General features: G+C 37.2%; 1 protein-coding gene across 2 annotated transcripts in view; it reads left to right on the forward strand.

Moving 5' to 3' along the window:
• The window catches only part of rptor (regulatory associated protein of MTOR, complex 1), a 237,804-nt gene that overhangs the window by 13,905 nt on the left and 199,034 nt on the right, over positions 1 to 24,865 (forward strand). For both annotated transcript variants that reach the window (XM_057844749.1, XM_057844750.1), the window contains exons 3-4: positions 13,654 to 13,756; positions 17,067 to 17,149. In XM_057844749.1, the coding sequence (XP_057700732.1) occupies positions 13,654 to 13,756; positions 17,067 to 17,149 (186 nt within the window). The remainder of the gene's footprint in view (positions 1 to 13,653; positions 13,757 to 17,066; positions 17,150 to 24,865) is intronic.

Raw genomic sequence — 24,865 nt, forward strand, 5'->3', positions numbered from 1 at the left:
CTACATCAATATTGGAAAAAAAATATGGGACAAAATATTGCATTCTAAAATTTGTTATTGCGACAGGTCTAATCTAGACTTTATAGATCTCCCATGTTTTTTTGAAAATATAGATTGTACAAGAAGGATATTTGTGAAAATAATTGCTTTAATACTGTAGCAACATATGACATTTGGGGGTTTCAATCTGTGTCCAATAAATTCTGAATGAATAAATTCATGGGGCGGGTTAAAAATATGTTGTAGCTGTTTCAAGTGAACTAAATCTACCACCTCTCATCCAATCTCAGTGTAATCATGTGGAGACAGAAAATCTGTACTGCATTATCTTCTGCATCATTACTTGGATTCAATCAACATCTACAGTTCATTAAACAGAATAGACTGACGCAATTTTAAAGTCTATGACACCATTATTGCGTTGATAATTCATCGTAAATATTTTGGCCAAAACCTTCAAACCTTTATAAATTGTAGCACATTTGGAACCTTCTAATAACTCTGACCAGACCACAAACTGGTCAAACACACTCAAACACACACAAAATAATTAAAAACAAAAAACAAAAACAAAACAACAACAACAAAATCCGAATAAGTTAATATTAGGAATAAGAATAAATTCCAATTGTCGAGGATATATTTCAATATAAATTATGCAAATATGGAAAGTACTGAATGTAAGCCTGTCGCGATGTGCAATAAGTCAAATTATCGCACGGTAGGCATGTGCCGGTATGAGATTTTGACGGTACGATTACTGTGGGCAAAAATACCACAGTTTCACGGTATCACGGTATTGCAGTTATAGCTCCTAAATGTGTTACTTTGAGATGTATGGGTTAAAAAAAATTTTTTTTTCCATTGAACAGGATTTTTTGAATTTTTCAGAACATAGTTGCAAATTGGAACATGAATATATTGTTAAAATAAATTATCAATTTAAAAATATATATATTTTAAATGAAATTAAAATAAATATACAGTGCTGCTCGAAAGTTTGTGAACCCCACAGCGATGGTCAGATTTTTTGTAAAAAAAACTAAAATAACCTTATTAAATGTTAAGTTATACCCAAATCCACAATACTGACATTCCAAATAATGGACTGAAACAAAAGAAATAGTTATATTGTCATTCTTTATTTAACAAAAGTGGTTGATTTAAGAAAAACTCAGATATCATGTGTGCAAAAGTATGTGAACCCCTTCAGTTAATAGGATATTGCGCCTCCTTTTGCAGAGATTACCTCAACCAAACGGTTTCTGTAGTGACTAATCAGCCTCTCACATCTACTTTGGGGGATTTTTGCCCATTCTTCCTTGCAGAACGCAGTCAGTTGAGAGAGGTTTGATGGGCGTCTGGCATGAACTGCTCGCTTCAGGTCCCGCCACAGCATTTCAATGGGATTTAGGTCAGGACTTTGACTGGGCCAGTCCAGAACACGAATCTTCTTCTGTTTCAGCCATTCCTTGGTTGTATTGCTGGAATGCTTTGGATCATTATCATGTTGCATGATCCACCTTCTGCCAAGCTTGAACTTCAAAACAGATGGCGTCAGGTTATGTTCTAGGATTTGACAATATTCCTCAGAATTCATGATTCCCTGGACTATGTGGAGTTGTCCAGGTCCTGAGGATGAAAAGCAAGCCCAGATCTTGACATTCCCACCTCCATGCTTCACTGTTGGGAGAAGGTTCTTTTGGTGGTATGCAGTGTTGACTTTTCGCCAGACATGGCGGTTTTGGTTGTGACCAAACAGTTCAATTTTGCACCTACATCAGTTGATGAAAACTCTTTTTAATTTAGTCTCGACAACACAACTGTTAAAAAAAACAAAAAAAAACTACTGAATTGATTGATTAGGAAATCAGGTTGAAATAATAGAAAATTCCAAAATGTTGAGGGGGTTCACAAACTTTTGAGCAGCACTGTAACTTACAGACTATACCCACAGCCACAGCTCAAGTTGCTCAAGATTAGAGCAAGAACAAAATAATTTATTTAAAAAAGTAAAAACACTTCTGAATAAAATTAAACATTTTTTTTTTAAATTCTACCGCATGACTTTTTTTTGAGGGTGAAAAAGCTCAAAGGAAGTTTCGCCATTTTCAGCCACTGTGTCAGCTCCAGTCTACATGATGTCATGCCTATGTGTTAAAAAACAAAGAATTCATAAGTTAATAAGTTAATAAAAATGTATAAGTTAGTTTAAAGTGTAAATATTGTTGTGGAAAGGTGTCATCTAAACAAACAAACAAAAAACATTGGGAGTGAGACCTCTCCTTGATCCAGTGAATGTGGATTTGTGCTTAGGGCAAGAGCATCTTTCGCAATTAGCGATCTTTGATGCTGTCCCCTTTTCCCCTTCATTCAAGCGAATCAAGCTTGTTTTCTCACTGCGGCTGTAACACTCGACGTCTTTGTAAGCTTTTAGTTAGTTTGTATATTGAATTTAAAGGAAAATGTGTGTTTTGTTTTTGGCAAACTTTTTCATGGTGCTAATCTGTTGAAGCTACTCACACATGGAAAAATACAATTGTACAACGTTTTAGATGTATTCATTTTGTCTATTCCACTTACCACAATTTGAGAGCTCAATAAATTGAAGAAAAGTACGCCTTATGTTTGGAGTATTTGTTTTTGGGTTCACTGGCTGTCTAGCCTATAGCGTCACTTTCACACACAGCAAGAAACGGGAGGGGGTGAGCGCTGCTGCGCTAAGCCAATTCTGGCTGCATTTTAGACACATGAAAAATAGCGAATACCGTACTACGGTCTGACGGAAAATTTTAGTGGTTTTAAAACCGCAACGTTTTCACACCACGGTAAACCGTGAAACCGGTAACCGGCACATGTCTATCACACGGTAAATGAAAATTAGGGCGGTAATTTTCCCGGCTGCGAATTATTGCCGCGTGTGCGCATGCATATATACGTGAGTGCATGTGCTGCGTGCACTGGCCTCACGTGCGTGTTGATTACATATGAGACTTCAGTAGCTTTCGCAGATGTTTATTGACCATTAACACGCCGTGGAATTAAAGTTCAGAAATACAAATTAAGGAAACACTTCTACATTTAACATTATAAACGTTAGCATTGCTACATTGAGGTTATTGGAAAAAAGACAATGTAGTAACCACTTTAGCCTGCTATAAAACATTGACAGTCTTCTCCACAACGCAAAATTGCGGTAAAGGTTCCATTAAACAAGAAAACTAGCTGGTATAAAGAATTTGCAAGCGATGCGGGCAAAAGAAAAAAAAATACAACGTGATGAAAGTAATACAACATGCTTGACAAAAGAGAAGTGCATTTTGTTTTTGTTTCTTTTTACTGAGTGTAAAGCTTACGGTTAGTGGCTTAGCAAACGTACTTCTGGTGAACATTTCAAAATAAAAGCATGTCATGTTCAGATTTTTGGAGGCAGTCACATATACTTCAGATTCTACACTAAGAATAAATTTAAAATTACACAAGCCATGATAATAATTTGGCTTCAGATTTGTTGCATGCACACTTTGAAGGACATGATGACAGTCATTTTGGATCAAATTAACACTTTTAATTTGCTCTAATTGTCAGACAACAAAAATGACAGTGTGTCTCTCACCTATTTCATAATCTGCACCTAACTAGATTTAAAATGACTCATTATTAAGGATGTAACGGTACATGTATTTGTATCGAACCATTTCGGTACGTGCTTCTCGGTTCGGAACGGAGGCGTACCGAACGAGTTTCTGACGTAATGTAACCCTGACTTTTCGAGGCTGTGAGTCGATCGGGTTACAGTTTCTGTGTGTAGATTATATTTACTCTGTCGTGTCTACTATAATGACGACCAACACGGTAGGACAGTATAACCCAGGAACATCAACGGTGTGACAATGTGGCCGCCGTGACAACGCAGTGAAACGCAGGCATTAAAGTCAGTCAGCCAATGCACACCAGTCGCAGTGCGGCCACGTATTAGACGCGTCCCAGAAGCGGCTCAACACGACGCATGCAAAAAGAACAGTAGAGTTTATTATTTGATGCGAGACGCGACCCTCCTGCGTGAATACTACTACCGGTAGCTAGGATCGGGCAGACCGGAAGTCACTCGTGTAAAAATACGGTGGATCCGGTCGATTTTCAAACTACCGTAATATGCAATCGTAACCGACTTTTTGAGTCCATCAGATCTCTTGAGTGGTTGATCGGGGCATAGTTGACTTGTCTTTGTTGATTTACTGCTGTCTTCTCTGCCATAATAATAACCAACACGGCCCCGTGTTCAATACAAAACCCTCCTACCACAACAAAACAAGTAAATACAAAATAAAATAAAATACAACATAAAATATACAATATAAATGAATACTACATCACATTTGTAAAATATAAACACATAATAAAATAAATAATAGCCCATTTGAATAAAATAAATTGAAATGAGCTAAAACACCTGTAATTAAATAATAAGAATAATACACAGATCCTGCTTACACAATTAAATTCATGAATTTCTGGGTGGCGCTTTAACTTGAGAAAATCCACCAATAAAGCTTTTGAAAGCCGTTCATAAGAAAAAAAAAATGTTTCATTGAGGCATTTCATTTGTAAGATACAGTTGTGGTCAAAAGTTTACATGCACTTATGAAGAACATAATGTCATGGCTCTCTTGAGTTTCCAGTTATTTCTACAACTTTGATTTTTCTCTGATAGAGTGATTGGAACAGATACTTCTTTGTCACAAAAAAACATACACGAAGTTTGGTTCTTTTATGACTTTATTATGGGTGAACAGAAAAAAGTGATCAAATCTGCTGGGTCAAAAATATACATACAGCAGCGCTAATATTTGGTAACATGTCCCTTGGCCATTTTCACTTCAATTAGGCACTTTTGGTAGCCATCCACAAGCTTCTGGCAAGCTTCTGGTTGAATCTTTGACCACTCCTCTTGACAGAATTGGTGCAGTTCAGTTAAATTTGATGGCTTTCTGACATGGACTTGTTTCTTCAGCAATGTCCACAAGTTCTCAATGGGGTTGAAGTCAGGACTTTGGGAAGGCCATTCGAAAACCTTAATTCTAGCCTGATTTAGCCATTCCATTACCACTTTTGATGTGTGTTTGGGGTCATTGCCCTGTTGGAACACCCAACTGCGCCCAAGACCCAATCTTCGGGCTGATGACGTTAGGTTATCTTGAAGAATTTGAAGGTAATCCTCCTTCTTCATTATCCCATTTACTCTCTGTAAAGCACCAGTTCAATTGGCAGCAAAACAGCCCCACAGCATTATACTACCACCACCGTGCTTGACGGTAGGCATGGTGTACTTGGGGTTAAAGGCCTCACCTTTTCTCCTCCAAACATATTGCTGGGCATTGTGGCCAAACAGCTCGATTTTTGTTTCGTCTGACCACAGAACTTTCCTCCAGAAGGTCTTATCTTTGTCCATGTGATCAGCAGCAAACTTCAGTCGAGCCTTAAGGTGCCGCTTTTGGAGCAAGGGCTTCCTTCTTGCACGGCAGCCTCTCAGTCCATGGAGATGCAAAACACGCTTGACTGTGGATACTGACACCTGTGTTCCAGCAGGTTCTAATTCTTGGCAGATCTGCTTTTTGGTGATTCTCGGTTGAATCTTCACCCTCCTGACCAATTTTCTCTCAGCAGCAGGTGATAGCTTGCGTTTTCTTCCTGATCGTGGCAGTGACAAAACAGTGCCATGCACTTTATACTTACAAACAATTGTTTGCACTGTTGCTCTTGGGACCTGCAGCTGCTTTGAAATGGCTCCAAGTGACTTTCCTGACTTGTTCAAGTCAATGATTCGCTTTTTCAGATCCATGTATGTATATTTTTGACCCAGCAGATTTGATCACTTTTTCTGTTAACCCATAATAAAGTCAGAAAAGAACCAAACTTCATGAATGTTTTTTGTGACAAAGAAGTATCTGTTCCAATCACTCTATCGGAGAAAAATCAGAGTTGTAGAAATAACTGGAAACTCAAGAGAGCCATGACATTATGTTCTTCACAAGTGTATGTAAACTTTTGACCACAACTGTACCTGTTGAATTGTCATTGGGATTGCTTTTCTCTTTAGCACAGCTTCTTTTTTCTTCTTTCTTTCAGAAAGAAAGCTGACCAATACTCGGGGTCTGAAAGGCAAATTGTTGTTGGATTATCTTTAAATACCCGCTACTTTTTGAGCAGAATTCGAGCTTTGTATAGGCTAATGTTCCTATTGTTGAAAGCACAAAGGTGTGTAATAAACAACTAGCACATTTATATTTTGCATTTTGCTTTCTTACTGTACCGAAGATGAACTGAACCGTGACCTCAAAACCAAGGTATGTACCGAACCGAGATTTTTGTGTACCGTTGCACCCCAACTCATTATGCATTGTTTTTTTTGTTTTTTTTAAAAATATTTATAAATGTTAATATAGTTTGTGTTAATTTGAAGAATAACAATTTATTGCAATTCAATTTGTGGTTGAATAGGTTAAAAAAAAAAAAACTGGCAATAATATGCAATAATTTATGAGAAAATACTAAAATTAAAATACTACTAAAATTTGTTATCGCGACAGGCCTAACTGAATGAGAACCACAAATATGTGGAGGACCAATGAATTCTGCTGACCTGTTGCTCACAGTTTGCATTCGTGCGCCAGTGGGAGATTGATTTGCTCCTTCATTTTATATCCTTCATTTATTGCAACCCTCACAAATGGAATAATCAAGGGCCATTGATTGGGGCTGAGCTGGGGGCTATGTGGGATGGGACTCTTTCAAGGGAACAAAAGAGGACTGCCGTAGAGCCCCCTTGAGTCATCCTAGCAGGTACAATATTATGGATTGCAGGACAGCTGTCAGTTATGATAAGCAGAGGTAATGTTAGTTATTCCTTACAGTATGTGTTTAATTTTTTTATTAGGAGCACTGTAGTTATCTACCTTAAGTTTTAGGGGGTGGCAAGTAGAAAATGTAGGGCCGCACAATTGAAATGAACTCATGAAGTAAATATCACAAATCACTTATTTTCACCAATACAAATAAATCCTTTAACAGCTCATGTGAGCTTAAGTGTCCATGGGAATTCTGGAGACCTGATGAGGATACAAATTCTGTCGGTATTGTACAGAACTGTGCAGATTTTCTTTTTAATCATACCATCTGTTGATGTTTGGAGGGCTGGCAGTGATTAGTCACTGCCAGCCCCTCCCAGTTCAGATGAATTAGACATCTATCGCTGTCAATGACGGCCAATGAATTCAGCATTTTTTAAAGAGAGTTTTTGGAAAACCACAGTGGTTGCAGTTATAAAAGGTAAGTCTCTGACATTTTTCCCTCTCTATGGATTTGACATTAATGTCTCTAAAGGCTGCTGTCATTGCAACATTAGTATTTTAAAGGGTAAACCTGTCAGGGTTTATAAGGCTTTCCATGTAATAATACACAGTACCTTGGACACACGTCCATTGCAAAATATGTAGATGTTTTGCTTCCCTCATAGTTTTATTAGATATACCTATGTTAGGTACACCGAAAATTTACCATTACAGAGATGGATCACAATGACCGACGTAATTTTGACCATGTCGGTAATTTTTTTTTTTTTTAAAGAAACGAGAAAATTAGTCTTTTCAGCCCGCTTCGATGATGTGTTGTTAGGCTAGGCTTATTCCCCTTTAAAAAAGTACAGCCAGTGTGCTTACATGTGAAGTTAAGTGGCTATCAGATAATCAAACAAAAAACTAGGAGTGGGAACCTCTTGGTACTTCATGATACGATATGATTTGCGATACAAAGTTCACGATAACGATGATTTGACGATATGGCGATACAACGATTATCGATACATTGGTCAGAAAATCATTCTAGGATATTCTACAAACAACTAACAAACAAAAATAAGCTTTCTCTGTGAATTGGAAAGAGTTTATCAGTAGTATACGTCCAATCCATTTGAACTGGGAGGGTGGCATCCCTCCCACTTCAAACGGATTGAACGTCCATGGTCGTCAGTGGCAGCCAGTGCCAGGCAATGATTAATTAAAGTAATTTGGAGCCATTTAAGGTCATTTACCTGTTGATTTTCAGTTACTTCCTGTTGATTTTGGTGTATTTTATGGGTCACTTCCTGTTTATTTTTAGTTACAGAACAGGAAGTGACCTGGGAATCACCCAAATGAATACGCAGTGACCCGAACTCAACAGAAAATGACCTGTAAATGCCCTAAAATGAACAGCAAGTGACCTGTAAATGCCCTGAAAATCTGACAGAATGACTGCGAATGCTCTGGTTTCGAATGAACGAACGTTCCCAGTCTACATGGATTGGGCGTCGAGCACCGTTAATGCAGCCTTAGAGTTAACAGATGGTAGAAGATTTTGGTAGCAACTTGTTGGTTCCATGTTATTTTGTAGAGAGCTGAGCTGAAAAGCGAAGCTCTCTTTTTACTGGTCAATCTACGTTTTTACACTCACCTGTGGTTATGAGCTGTGGATCGCATCATGTCACAGCAGCCATTAACTATAAATTGTCTGATACTTGGTCCTCTGTTTATTTTATTGATTTATCGGATAGGGTCAGTGCACATTGATAAACATCTACTAGACACATCTAAAAGACATAAATATGCCGGATTATAGCAAAAATGTGAATTTACATCCGCTGTCCCAAGGCAGGTAATGAAACAGAAAGACACAAAAAGTCAAAAAAAGAACGAGGTTACAATGAAACAGTACAGTAGGTTACATAAAAATTGAAAGTTAGTGGTTACAGGACTGGTTTACTTTCAACCACTGTTTGAAGTGAGTTTTGAAGGTTCGCATTATGGGACAATCCCTGATGGCGAGTGGTAAAGTGTTCCAGAGCTTACTCTCCTTTACAGTGAGAGAATTTTGACCGAAAGTTTTTTTTCTGAGTGAAACCTAACTGTCCCCTCTAGAGGAGACTGTGGTCCTGAGAGAGCTGTGAGCCCTTTTTTTTTTTTTTTTAAATTAAAAAAAAAAAAAAAAATTAAAGCGTCCGACATGGGATATGAAGTGAGTCCATGTAACACCTTGTAAATTAGACAAGCCGTTTTAAAATTTTTGAAATTCTCAAGGCTCAATAAATAGTACTTTCTTAAAATGTTACAAACATGGAATGACATTGGTTTTCTGGCAAAGACCTTTAATGATTTTTTATTGAGTGATTCTACTATGTTACTGCTTGTATTTATACCTGCTAGTTGCCAACATGTAATGCAATATTCAATGTCTGACATTTTTACAGAGTGACCATAGCAATATAGATAGATAGTTACAATGTTGTACATTGTTCACATCATACAAGCTTTTGAAATGCATATAGTTGAATGCTTATTATTTACTTACTATTGCTTAATGTTTACACTGAATTTACAATTGTCAAATGTGTTAAATTGAAAGCTGGAAAATAAATCAACGAGAAATGGTTAGTTTGTATTTCATGCATTTATTCAGATTTATAAATTAAATAACGATCCGCTTGGGCGAATTTATCGTCATATATCGTTATCGATCATCTATAGCTTTACTGTTATAAGTCCTTAAGGCCATATCACCCAGTCCTAGTGTGTATAAAAATTTCCCGTTTTTGCACCAAATCCTATTCTGAATCATGTACATTAAATTCCACTCCAACTTTCTTCTACCAAATAATTATTTTATTTGGTGCTTAATACTGCCATGAAGTCTTGCACAACACAAACAGTGCACAGAATAGGGATAGCACAGAGTGGCTATAATTGCACAATACAACCAATCCTTTGCCAACACTTTTATCAATTCTTATTGATTTTATCAGGTCATGGATGCAGTCCTACAAATTACTTATATTTTAGTGAATTATCATTACCAGTACTGCTTTTATCCCTATGAAATGCAAAAAATATAATAAATACCCCCTAAATATTCTTAACAACTTTGTTCTTTAGTCAAATGATTAATGAATGATGAAGATTAGTAATTCAAACTCTTTCTACCAGTAGAGATTTTTGCATAAAATGTTCACTTGGCTATGTTTTTTTTCTGAAGACTATTTGAGAATATGTATTTGAGCGCACATTGTCTAGTGTGAAACAGTGAATTATTTGTCCTCTTAGGACCTGTGAAGTCATTTAGTTTTTGAACTGTTGGAGGTACACATGCTGGTGCATATGATTCGTTGGTCCCATTTGAATGAATACAGAAAAACACAGTGTAAATTCAAAACCACAAATTATCATCCTCAAAGATGTAGACAATACTAGCAGGGGTAAGGATTTGTTGCAGGGCTGTTGTATATTATACTGCACTGCATTTTAGATGTTTGGATTATATAGCCCATCTGGTTTAGGACAGTCTGGGGATTTTTCATATGGAAGTTGAGAAGTGTTGCTGGGGAAAAGGACTCATGAGTCACTGCCAACATGATCCATTATGCAGTGATCCCCAACCACCGGGCCGAGACCGGGACCGGTCCATGGCGTATTTGCTACCGGGCTGCAGAGAAATGATAAATAATTTGTTAACGACCGCAATCTGGCCTGTGCCTCTTGACACATCAATATGCCTGTCTACTCTATTGACTAATCCGAGTAGAGATTTGTGTATGTCGCCCTCTAGTGGTTGGCCGCCATTACTGAGGTGTTTGCATACCTGTAGCAGCCCAGCGTCAGTCAATGTAAACAGTAATGTTAGCTGCTGTTGTGTGCTGCAGGTGGAGACGTCTTTGAACGGCTTTTTTACCGGAAAAAGACAACCTGCTGAGCCTGAAGAGGAGCCTACAATCAATTCCATTCTGCATAATATTTTGCTAAAAGCGAGCAAACGAGGCAACAAAAGTGAATGCACTGAGAGCATCATGCTTCGTGGGGAACTATATTGCTAAAGCCAAGAAACCGGTCCGTGGTGCAAAAAAGGTTAAGGATCACTGCCATTATGGATAAGCAGAACAAAATGAATTAACAGATGATGGATAATTTAATTCCTGTTGGTTAATTGTGAGTAAAGATGCACCGATACCGATACTAGTATCGGCAGGGGGCGCCGATCCGGCCCGAAATGGTGGTATCGGTATCGGCGAGTACCAACAAAGACTGCGCCGATACCATTTACCGGTCCATTATTATAACATTTGACCACAGCCTTTTTCTCCTCCTGGCGCTCACTACACTCTGTCTCTGTGTTGTGTGATGACACGTGAACACCAAGCAGTTATCGCTATTGGCCTGCTTCAGACCAATGAGAGCGGGCCAATAGCCACTCCTGACCAATCAAAAGGGGGCTTTTTCATATGGACGAAAAACAAACCAGGAAATATGGCGGCGCCGCGGCGGTCGGGAAATATTTCCAAATAGAAATCCCGTCGATTAAAATCAATGGCTGCATGCAAGATTTGCGGCCTGAAAGTTTGGAGATGTGGAGTTAAATCGGCCAGTTTCAATACCTCCAACTTGATAAAACATTTGAAGACGAAACGTGAACGAACACAACGAGTTTGAGCCTGCAAGAGCAGGACTGCTATCCAGAGGAAGAAGGCCGCTGGACCGGAGCAACCATCTCTGGTCAGTTCACTTCGTCTACTTTACTTTTATTGTCTTTTACTGAAAGAAATGCCGCAGTAATTTGGGAAGTGTTTCCAAAGTATTGTTGCCACCTTTCAGAAATAGAAATAAGGGACTCCCACCTCCCGAAAAAAAGGAGAGACGGGATGCTGTGGTCAATTATTATTACTTATAATTGTTAGCGTCCGCAAATGCGGAAACAAGGTTGAACCTCGAAGCAGACAACAAGCGGGGGATACATAAAAGGGTTTAATGATTGCAAACAAAAAATAACACGCGATCGCGGGACAGTAGAAATAACAAAAGCAGTCCGTGACAGCAGGTCGACGGACAAACTAAGATGATAGGCAGCGGTTACAAACGAGAGCAGCACACTAACAGAAAAACCCAATGCAGGGGCATAACAAGCAAATGTAGCGAGATTATTGTGCCATATGTCAAATAGTGATCAGCAAGGCAAATATCTCGGCAGCCTTCTCTGAGATCACCCGTGCTTAAATGCTGCGTTGACGAGCCTGCATTGGATTCAAGTGCCACGCCCCCACGCCAGTTCATTCAGAGTTTATTATTATGAATTTATTTTTACTTTCTTACTGTTGGGCTAGTATTATACATGTTTTATTAATTTCACAAATTTAGCACTATTTTGGCCTTTGAGAGCGGAAGGTCGATTCAACTATTGTCTACTAGGGTTTAGTGTACTTTTTCCTATTTTGCAAAGGTAAGCAACAGCCTGACGAAGCCTTGATAGCAATGATTTCACATCCAATTATGTAGCTCTTTGGGGAAAAAAAAAAATTAAGGAAAAAAAAAAAAAAATATATATATATATATATATATATATATATATATAATTGGGGTGGTATCGGTATGGTATCGGTATCGGCCGATGCTGCACAGCCAGGTATCGGTATCGGGGCCAAAAAATGGTATCGGTGCAACACTAATTGTGAGCGCAGTGGAGAAGGAGATATAGTATCTCAAATTTATTTTCTTAAATGCTATACAATGATCCCTTGCTACTTCGCGTTTCAAACTCGTAAAAAAAAAATGGTAAAAAATGAATATTCTCAGATTAGTTTTCCCAATCCGATCATGTAGTCTTACTCTCCCTCCTGCTGCTTTTTTGGTCAGGCAGTGGACTGGAGTTGCAGTGCATTGGAGTTAAAGTAAACGATGATTGACAGACGTTAAGGTTTGATCTTGCCAGAAAAGCGTCGCATGTGTCAATGATCGTTTAACTTGTTAAACAGTTGCTGTGGCAACTCATTGTGTGTAAGTGAGCAGCTTGAGCGGATTTGAGTGGACTCACTCAATTTAGCATTTAATAAAGACAAGCATTTTTCTACTTATTGTTTTAAAATAATTCAGTGGGACAGAAACATGATTAAAATGTCATTATTATCACATTTGAAGCGCTTGAAACGATTTATTTGGACACGTTTTTTTTTTTTTTTTTTAATTATACTTTGGGGAAAAAAGTGAATAAAACATGTCTTATATTTATCTCTTTCCATTGCTAAATCTGAATAGATACATTGAACACAAAAAAAAAAAAAAAAAAATCGGGGGGGGGGGTGGTGGTAGTACTTCGTGGTTCTTCACTTATCGCGGCGTGTTCTGGTCCCCATTAACCGTAAAAAACGTGGGATCACTTTATTTGATTTGATTTGATGTATACGTAAAACTGACTATAGAAGTGTACATCGATATCAGACTTAATACACCCTTTCAAATGTTTAATTTTTGTGATGTAAAAGATGATAAAAAGATATATCATTTTTTTAAAATGATACTATTCACGTGAACTATGAAATGTGCAACTTTATTAAAAATGTTAATATTTCCAAGATTGGTATGATAAGTAAAATTTTAATGGTGGGGTTTCACATTTGTGAACATTTGACTATTGTGAATCTCACAATTGTTCAAAATGAAACAATCAGGTACAAATTCATGTTAAATGGTCAGCACACACCCGCTGTCATTTCTAGTGCTGTGTGATTAACTTCAGATGAAATTCGGATGTTTAGAGCACTATCTGTATGTAAGGTAATATTATGTTGTTCTCCCACAGATGAAGACTGTGAGTGTAGCACTGGTGTTGTGTCTCAATGTTGGAGTGGACCCACCAGATGTGGTCAAGACATCCCCTTGCGCCAGACTGGAGTGCTGGATTGGTGAGTTTATTTTTTGTGAAACAAAATACATTGCCCCTTCCATTAACAAAATAAAACTTGCGTGCACACCATCACAGTTTATAGAAACATTTCTTTTTTTAAAGCACCTTTATTATAATTCTACACCTTTCGATTGTGTAAGTAGTAATACACATTGTACAGGTTACAAAATGTGGTACCTCTCAGCCTTGTAGGTAAGTGGTTGCACTGAAATGGCAGCGATCTATCTGTGCATCATGGGTCTTTCCAATTTCACATCATGTCCTGGGTTGCAGAGCGAAATAAGTGAAACCGTCAAACAAAAAAAAGACAACATTTTTAAATGAGAAATTATGAAGCTCATTTGTCAGAATACAAATTAATAAACAAGATGCCTCGTTATAGTCAGAAAAATAGGACCGTTCTTTTAAAGCAACGTGAGGGAACATAAGTTTTGATCGATTTTAGCGGTGCAGGTGGACAAAAGCGGTAGTGTTTTGCCTCAAGGAAGACTGCATTTCCCATGAGGACCAGCGCACAGTGTTGTAAAATCCTGTTCTCCTGGTCGCCTGCAGTTGGATTGAACAACATGTCTGTTACCTGCGGCTGTGTGAAGAATAATTAGTGATGATGTAATGAATCCCATTTGTGGCTAAACAATATCATATGACGATGTTGGGAAAAAAAAAAAAAAATTCCCTTCACCCCCCCACTCCACCCGAAGTGTCATGCCAGTGAGTGCCAGCCAGACCATGTTTATGCTTGAGTGTTCTTTATCCAGGTAGCCGCCCTTTTTCTTTTTTTGTCGCCTCGGGCAAAACTTTTCGTGTCTTTTGTTGCTCTGCCATCTTTGCAGAATTCGAGCAAAAGCGTTCGCATTGACTTCTGTCTTTATAACGAATTGGGAAAGGGAGAAGTGACGTATTCCGTAAAGCAGTCAGCACATTTGTAGTTTTTTTGTGTTGCATTGTTCCTGCCACCCCCCTCAGTTAAGTTAATTAGTGCCGGTGAAAGCAATTCAGACCCCCTCAGGACATGACATAGGTTGTCAGGCGACATATCATCGCAAATGTTATGGAAAATATTTTAAAGGTTGAAAAGATCCCCAGTGTTGCTTTAAGCGGGCACTATAAACCAAGCACTCCAGCGAGCTGATTGAGGATAAGTGATGAATGAGTCTTGAAATTTCGCACTTCAACAACCTTGCATTGAGTTTTATCACAATTGGTTTTGCATCCTAACTTTTTGAGAATCCGGTTTGTAAGCAAACCTCATTTGTAAGAAATAAAGTGGAGGACAAGATAAAATGGATTTTTAGGACTTATGCCTGAGTAAATTTCCTTGCCTGTTTTTCCAGTTCTTATTTAGGATTCACCGTTTATGCAAACTGCAGTAACATTTAGCAGGATATTCCTGAACAGTTTTTTCTTCATGGAAATGATGTTATAAAATAATATGTGGTACAACACAATGACCTTGTGACAGTGAGGAAGATAGGCAGACCCAAATGAGCTCTCATGACCAGGTGACAGTCATTTTTTTTTTTTTTTTGCTGTGCAAGTGGGGAAAAAATGTCAACACATATAAATGGGAATACTGTTTCAACACCAACTGTGCTTTCCTTTTAACAAGCTAGTTTCATGTTGAATAATTGCATGATGCCCAGCCAAATATAGCCTGTGGTTCACTCCAAAATGTGAATATGGTTGGTAATTTAATGGATAAGAGATAATGAATGTATGGAGAATGACAATTTGAAAATATCCCATCATGGATTACCTTTGACAACTGATCAAATTCATTAATGCGTGTTTTATCAGTTTTTGGGTCATATCCTGAAGCCTCAGCATCAAATCATGTTGCTTTCATCAAAACATTGACTGCAAGCTACTTAAATATACTAAATACGTTATCAATTTAAATACCCCTATTTGTCAAAAACCATACTTGTAAATTGTAATGTGCTGCTGCTTTGAAACACTCAATTAAGTGTTGTACGTAAAGAAAAAGAAAACAAAATTATAATAATGTACTTGAATAAATTATTTTATTTGCCCATTGCCTTTGTGATATTGTAGGCAAACTGTTAAAGTCAAATATTGCAGATATTCTTGACAAATTTAGCAGGAAATAGTTCTCTGCCTAATTTGAACTGTCACAATATATATTGTGTTATTCTTCATGCCTTGTTATCTTTGCTAACAATATGCAACTGTGTACCTTCAGATGTTTACCTTTTTATTCATATTCTTTGAATTATTGCAACTAGGGGTGGGAACCTCTGGGTACCTCACAATACGACACAATTTGCGATACAAGGCTCACAATAACGATGATCTCACGATATAGAGATACAACAATTATCGATACATGGGTCATGGAATCATTCTAAAAAAACAACTCCTAAACAGATAAAAAGCTATTTTCTTTCTTCTGCTGTGAATTGGAATGAGTTTATCACTAGTAGACGTCCAATCCATTTGAACTGGGAGGATTCCATCCCTCTTACTTCAAATGGATTAGACGCCTATGGCCTTCATTTCACGTCATTTCCTGTTAATTTTCAGTCAGTTCCTGCTGATTTTGGGGCATTTACAAGTTGCTTCTTGTTGATTTTAGGTTACTTAAAATGAGGTGACTCAGGAATGTCCCAAACGAATAGAAGGTGACACAAAATGAAAAAAAAGTAACCGTAAATGTCCTAAAATCAACAGGAAGTGACACGTAAATGCCCACAAAGACTGGCTGTGAATGCTCTGGTTTCAGTGCAATTGACAATGCTGATGTCCAGTCCAGTCAAAATCTAATGGATGTCCAGCGCCGTCAATGGCAGCCAGTGAGCTAACGTAGACAATATTCTAATGGAGGTTTTTTTAAAAGAGTGACACCTTTTTAAAATGATATATCGATTCTTGGTGGGAGCATGTCGATAACCTTTTGAGCTGCAAAATATCGTGATGTATCTTTTTGAAATATTGTCACCCCCCTAATTGCAACCCATATCCACATATTATAAAACACGCTTGTGCAGTAGTTGCCTCTTCTTTGATGCACTGATTGCTGCCTGCACAAATTTAGTTTGCTGCCTTTGCCATTAAGCAACATTTTGTTTGCCATACTCTCTGGAGTAGACTATTCCAATATATTCATTAGTTTGTTTCAGTCTTTGGAAATGCAACTTTAATGTTGTTGTTTAAATCTGTTAACATTTAAAATTTTGTAAACATGATCAAAAACAGAACAGTAAACAGCGTTACTATTGTCTAACATCTACAAAATCAATAAAAGTATTACATTTTGTATAAAAAAAATTATAAACTGTGTTTGTCAGATCCTCTTTCGATGAGCCCACAGAAAGCTCTGGAGACCATTGGGGCCAACCTGCAAAAGCAATATGAAAACTGGCAGCCAAGGGTGAGTGAATTTAAATTGTTGAATGGGTCCCTCCATTTTTTCAGTATCTATTAATTTCCTTTAGGGACCACAAAATTATATTGAACTGTCAGTCTCATGATGTTTTGCATACATTTCAGTTAATTGAAGTCTAGGCTCACTCGTGATGCTGTATCATTCAATTGTGATCATGCATGGTACAGTGTTTCTTTTCTAATATCTTTTACAAGTTACAGGATTTTTTTTTTTTTTTTATGTCTACCTCAAGTCTTTTAGCTCCCTGCCCCTTGTACTCTCAAATGCTAAAAGGTCATTTTAACCAAACCCGAGTAATGCAGGATTCCTGCAGATCCTGCTATCACACCAATAATATTCACTGGTAAACTCATGATGTTTTTTTATATAGAATTACTGTTTGAAATTTGAAAAAAAATACCTTAAGATCAAACGCTCTCCGATTGTTTTGGTTTGATAGTTGATAAATTCTGATTAAAAAAAAAAAAGAAGTATGCAGTGTGAAACCAAATATGTTTTTTCTGTCAATGACTTGTTGTTTTTGTTGGTATTCTTCTGGCACCTGAAAATGTGGTGCATGACACGCTGACCTGTGTTCTCTTCCGGACTTCTATTCTTACTGGAAATAACTCCCAAAGGCTGCACTCATAAGGTTGTGTGACAGCATACATTTTTCAGCAAAGTTGTCAAAGTGAGTTGCAGTGTTGAGTGAAATGAACATTTTTCTGTGCTGCTTGGTATATGAAACATGTACCCTGAAGGTGGGGAAAACAAGAAAACGTAGCCTGTCGAGCTGGAATGTATTGGCTGTTATTAGATTTGAATTGCATTTGAAACTACACACGGATATCTTTAAATCCAGTCAAGTATTAAATCATGACATCCCTTCATGAGGCTTTGTTACAGTGTATTTGTTTCATTGTTTTCAAGATATTCATATAAATTGATTTATTAAATTTTTATTGTAACATACCAGCTGTTTGATGATTTCGGGTTTGTATATTTTAGGGGTGTGTCAAACGATTAAAATTTTTAATCGAGTTAATTACAGCTTAAAAAAATATTAATCGTAATTAATCGTAATTAATCGCAATTCAAACCATCTCTAAAGTATGCCATATTTTTCTGTAAATTATTGTTGGAATGGAAAGATAAGACACAAGACGGATATATACATACAACATACTGTACATAAGTGCTGTATTTGTTTGTTATAACAATAAATCCACAAATGGCATTAATAACATTGTTTCTGTTTAAGTGATCCATGGATAGTAAGACTTGTAGTTCATAAAAGATAAATGTTATAGTTACAAGTTATAGTAATTTTATATTAAAACCCCTCTTCATATTTTCGTTTTCATAAAATTTGTAGAATTTTCAATCAAAAGTAGAGTTAATATAATAATAAGAACAATAAAAATAAACATAATAAGAATTGAGTGACCAAACTCTGAGTAATGCCAGTTCACTTTGCATTGTTGTTTAGCTGTGTGAAAATAGGGCCTAATTACTACAGACTGAAGTGCTTTTCTTTTTGTGAACATTATTTTTTTTTTGAGAGATAGCAATATTATTTTTGTTGTGCTTTCACTAAATGATACTTCTGTTTGTTGTGAAGGAGTTGCAGAAGCGTATGCCAATAAACGGCGCAGCCCAAAGAACGCCTGTGTCCACTCGCCTTTATAACAGATATATCTCTGAGCATATCTTACCCAAAATACAACAAGAGACACATAATTGCCACCAAAAAAAAGCAAACTTACCGAAATATGTGTGGAGCACAAAGCAACAGCATAAACGTCTCACAACTACTAATTCTCCCACTATTAGAAGGAATAACATTAGTATGGAACGGCGCTGCGCTGCCCCCAAGCGGCCGGTGGCATTCTCTTCGCTGTTAATGTCCATAAACGCCCTCATTGAAATCTGTTTGAGGCAATGCAAGAGCGGCTCATTTAGTGCATGCGTTAATTGCGTCAAATATTTTAACGTGATTAATTTAAAAAATTAATGAACGCCCGTTAACGCGTTAATTTTGACAGCCCTAGTATATTTAAAAAAATCTTTGAAGGTACTGCCAGTCCAAGCTGATGTCACAATGGTGGGGGTCACCAACATGGACCACATTAGCAGCTAGTGGTCTAAATAAAAATATCTCACCATTGATGCGACATTGTCATTTGCTTGGAATGTTGTCGAAAGGATCATTTTAAAAGAGGATTTGGTAAACAGACTTGGCTTCTGCCCACTCACACTTTTTTTTTTTACTTACTTACTCTCCCCTCCCACACTTTCACTTGGAGATTTATTGAGATTGTATTTAATATTTAAAATAATCTCTCATTGTTCAGTATTCTTTGATCATTACTGGGTGGAACAATTTACAAGGATCATTTACCTCACAATAGCCACATTTACATGCTGACTTTTGTTCATACCGATTCAAATCATTCCGAATGGAAATTTCAGATCAGCTGTTTACATGTCACTTCATCTATTCCGATCCAGCGTTTACATGTGACTGCCTTTATTCCGAAAGGACGTTTGACAACTGCCGTCTGACATGCGCAGATTAATCAAAACAAAGCGTCACATTGCAAAACATGGAGATCGATCGTCGGAGTGCTGCTGTTTTAACTTTAACCCACTTGTTGTGTTTGTGGGGTCGTATCCGCTTCTGCTGTTTTGCTCTTTTGCCTTGTAGTAGCCGGTTTTCCACCGGTTTCTAGTCTGGTCAACGCTCCGGTCTATTCCGGCTTCGTGTAACCTCTCGTGAACTTTTTTAAATAGTTCACTGTTCCTCGTTTTACGCCCGTCTAAGCGAGCAATTATATTCAATTCTTTTAAAGTTTGAATTAAATACAATCTTTCCGCCGGACTCCAATTAGGTGCGCTGTGCTTGGAAGCCAAGCTGCAAGTGACGTTACTTACGTCACAAAGTGACGTCACCACGTCAGTACGGAGCATGTGCAGAAAGAACGCAACCAGACACCATTCCGCTTCCCTGTTTACATGATATAATTTTACTTCTAATCGGTTTGGGAAAAGGAATATTCCACCCCTGTGAATCGGAATGAAATTCCATTCGGTTTGGGCCTGTTCATTCCGAATGAGGTGTTTATATGGAACACATTTATTCGATTTGAACAAATATTCCGATTGTAATTGGAATATTTGGCTCCATGTAAACGTGGCAATAGTTGACTGACATCAGTTTTTAATATTGACAAATAATCAAAGTCGATTTTTGAGCAAATGTGTTACCTCAAGCATGTCTAAAACTAACTCTGCAGAAAGAAACCTTCACTTAATGGACCGTTGCTGCAAAACATTAACATTCGTTTATTGTGAAAATGCATCTTTGGCAAGTAAAAATGGACACATACAGTATGTTCAAGGCAGTGACTAAGGTGATGTAGCCGTTTAATTCACCAACAGGAGAGAGAGAGTCTCGAGAAATGTAGGTTTTCGTTTTCACCCATGAGGTCAGAAACAAATGTTGTTAAGCAAGGAGGCATAGTGGGAGTGTGTGAGCACTTCCCAGCCTCAGGATCTTTAAAAATTCTGCGGCACTTACAGGTTTTCGTACATAAACTCTTCCACTATTGCTATTCACCTGTCCTTTCACTGCAAGTCTGTATGAGTCCATCACTATTAGATGTGATCAAGACTTGTCAAAAAGAAATATAAAAACTGTGTTCTGAGCACAGCAAGCTCTTGCCAACCCACTTTTCCCCCACCCTCCTGTATTTCATTCCATGCTCTGCTTTGTTTTTTTCCCCATTTTCCACTAATGTCAATGTTTTTTCCATTTCGTCCACGTTTCAGTCAACTTCTGTAAATATGAATATTTTCATCCTTTTGGAGTCTTACCTGAATTCACTTAACATAAAAAAAGCAGTCTTGGATTTAGCCCTCGTCTTGCATGAGATGGACTTCAGCACACCCATAAGGATAGAACAAAGAACAAAAACATAAAAAAAAGATGAATGGATGGATGAACAAAATATAATTTTTAGGAGCGGGAACCTCTTGGCACCTCACGATACGATACGATTTGCAACAATTTACACACTTTGCAACACTTAGAGCAGCAAGTTGTGGTTTTTTGAATGATGAGATGTAGAACGTAAAAAAATAACTTTTTTAATGGTTTGCACTGTTGCATTCAACATAATACATTTGCAGCATATCAGCAATGTATACACATTTATAAGTTGTTTCAAATAGTCCCTGTAAGCAAATAGAGAGAGGTACATGTTATGCACAGTTTGAAAACACTGATGCTCTTCTGTCAACCTTGTTGTCTTCCAAATGGGGATTCTGTTGGAAGGCACTAACATGTACTGTAAATGGAGCAGCAAGGACCGAGCAAGTTGCAAACGATGAAATGAGCCCTCTCCTCTCTCTCCATTGTTTGTTCAGCTATTTTTGTGTATGTGTGCTGCTGGCTGATACGTGACATGAACTCCATGACATCAATTTCAGAAAAAAAGAGTAGAAAGCAAAAAGTGCTTATTTCCCCTAATCATGAATGTTATTACCATTCTAGAAATAGTTATGGGTTATATTGCACATTAACAATAAGCATTATCATACCACAAATAAATAATGTGTTTCTGACATTACTGAGCACAATTCAAATTTGTGAACACGTTTCAACAAAGTTGGAGCGGATTGTAGGTGTTTACTTGTACGATAATGGTTAACGGTGCATGTTCCGCTTGTAGGCAGTGGAGTAGGCTACATACACTGTAATAAATAAATAAAGGTTAGCAGAACTTGAAATTTCAATTCAACTCATTTCAGTTGATTACTAAGTTTTATGGAAAATGTAAGTCAAATTATGGCTGAAAATTCCGAACTTTAAATAAATTAAAATTAGAGTTCACACATCTTAACATTTCAAGTTCACACAACTTATCTTTTCAAGTTCTGCATACTCAGAAATTTAAGTTTCACCCCAAACCATGATAATTCAAGTTAACAACTCATTTTACAAAGTCAACAGTGTTAACTTAATGAGTTACAAATATTCAAACTAATAAGTTATTGAAGAAAACTTGACTTACTTGACCTAAGAAAATTGGAGTTGTGCTTTCTTAAAAACTTAAATTTCCATAACAATAAAAAAAATGCAGTGTAAAATTCACGGCTGTCTTATGACAATGATTATTTAAAGGTTTCATAGATTTAACAACACCTGTGTGTCCCACGGAGATACACTGTATGGTGTCTACCACAAACTATTGACTTTTAGGGCATTCCTTTATATTGCTGTTTCAATCCTTGTAATTGGGTTAGTGACAAAAGGTTTTATTCTGCCAGTGTTTTTGGGGGCTAATAGGGCTGAATTATTAAGGATCTCACTTTCAGTATTGTTTCAACTTTGTTCATATAGGCAGAAAAAACATTTCTGAAAACACAGGTTCAATTTGCTGCTGCCATCAGATGGTACATTGCTGAAGATAAGTGGGGTTTTTACAAGAAGCCCAAGTTGTGGTATTCCTGCAGTAGTGTTTCACAGATGTTCAGACTCGAGCGTTTATATAATTTTACCATATAATATAATGTGATTACCATATAATATATGACAAATATCAAATCGTTGCTCAACGAATGGGGAAGAGTGCTGCACCACTTGAGCTACTCCTTGGTCAAGGACAGCCTAGCAGTAGCCAGCAAGCAGACTTGCATCTCTCCAACGACTAGTGAGATTCTTCCCACCAAAAATTGTGTGTGGTAGGAATAGACCACATGTCCTCCAACTAAAGATTTAAGCCTTGAAAGACTGAGCCATCAGCAAATAAAGGAAAAGTAAACAATGCATGAATGTCATGGTAGTAGACTTCAATGAATTATTAAACATTTCTGATTCAATTTCTTATGTGTAATGTTGGATGGTGGAAGATAATTAGTCCATGTCCTTATGAATTTGTAACTTTAATACTAATTGTCTTATGTGGAGGACGTTCCAGGATTTAGTTAGTTATATAAAGTAGGGTTGTACAGGGTAGTGATGCACGATAATAATTTTTTCAACCGATACCAATAACCGATAATTTCCTCCTCGTTCCAACCGATAATGTCAAGCCGATAATTCTATTAAAATATTTATGTAAAATTTTAAAGTATACACAAGAGAAAATATTACTGTGCAAAAATATAATTTATTGCTCTTTTTTTTCAACATCAAATGTGAACACGTAGTAAATTCCAATATATAAATAAAGACATTGTCTGACATTGTGTAATGGTAAACTTTTGGCAACAGTTACTTACAGAGTACATACCTAAGTTGCACAAAATGCCTTTAAAAGTAAGCCATTCCAAACATATAACATTACCACACTGCAAAAACACACCTCTTTAAAACTAGTCAAATTACCTTGTTTTCATTGTAAATCTATTTGGAAATAAGTGAAATTATCTGCCAGCACTTCAAGTATATTTCACTCTGATTTCTTGTAGAAAAATAGCTAGCTGAAAATAAGCTTAACAGCCTAATTTTAAGCAATAAATTATTATACTTAATCCCCCCCAAAAACTTGCCAGAAATGTTCTTTATTCAAGAATAGATATTGTTCAAAACATTATTTGAAAGCAATTTTTTCTTGATTTAGGTGAAAAATTACCATTAAAAAAAAAAAAAAATGGCAATATTTACTTCAAGTAAGTGGAATAATCTGGCGCAGTCATCTGTTAACTAGCCTTTAACACTCAAAACAACATGGGGAAAATTATTTGACTAGATTTAAGAAGAATGATTTGATTAAGACGTCATAAATTTACAGCGTACTGAATGCATTACTGACTGGCTGACTTCTTTGTGTGGTTTGGTGCATGTTACAATTATCATCTAACCACTGTGCCGTCATGGTAAGCATGCTTACTTGACATCAATTGTCCAAATGTCGGTGGTAAAACTGATGTGATTGGCATGTTTTTCACTAAGAATGGTGGTCGTATAAACTGCATTACAGTGGTACCTCTACATACGAAGTTAATCCGTTCCAGGAGCTTGTTTGTAAGTCGAAATGGTCGTATGTCGAGCAGGATTTTCCCATAGGAATACATTATAATTCCATTAATTCGTTCCACAGCCCAAAAACCTGCACTAAATCCTTAAAAAATACTGCTGGTACTATTACAAATGGCAATTACATATAGCAAAACAAATAAATAATAAATAATAATCGGATTAATAATATAATAATAATAATAATTCCTTTAATAGTGTAACGAAACGGGTTCTAATAAGGCGGACGTTTTTTTCTGTACCTGAAGGCACCGCGGCGCTGACGTGACAAAGAGGGAGGGGAGCGGGTGAAAGTTTACTTTCGCTTTCAATGCTTTCTTGAGAACATCGTCAATTGCGGCAGACAGCAGGCGTTTTGTGTTGAATAAGTTGTGAAAGAAATGCTGAAAACGTGGCGAAGCTGGCGATTTCTCTGGAGATGTTACCACAATAAGAATTGTCAGCTTAACTTATAAAGACTGGCGAACGATGGTCGGAGGAGGACCGTGGAGATGTATTGTTGAGCCATTTCACGGATGCCCACCCTACGCTCATGTTTTTCTGTCATTTGCATCTTTATTTAGAAGGTAAGCGTCAACTTTTTCCTTGTTTCACCACCTGTACCAACCTTTTCTGAAACCTGTGTTGATTTGTCACACAAGAAAATCCGCCGTGCATTCGTCTGCGGTGCTGCCATTGTC

This window comes from Corythoichthys intestinalis, chromosome 8 (genome assembly GCF_030265065.1).
Source record: "Corythoichthys intestinalis isolate RoL2023-P3 chromosome 8, ASM3026506v1, whole genome shotgun sequence".
NCBI classification, from domain to species: domain Eukaryota; kingdom Metazoa; phylum Chordata; class Actinopteri; order Syngnathiformes; family Syngnathidae; genus Corythoichthys; species Corythoichthys intestinalis.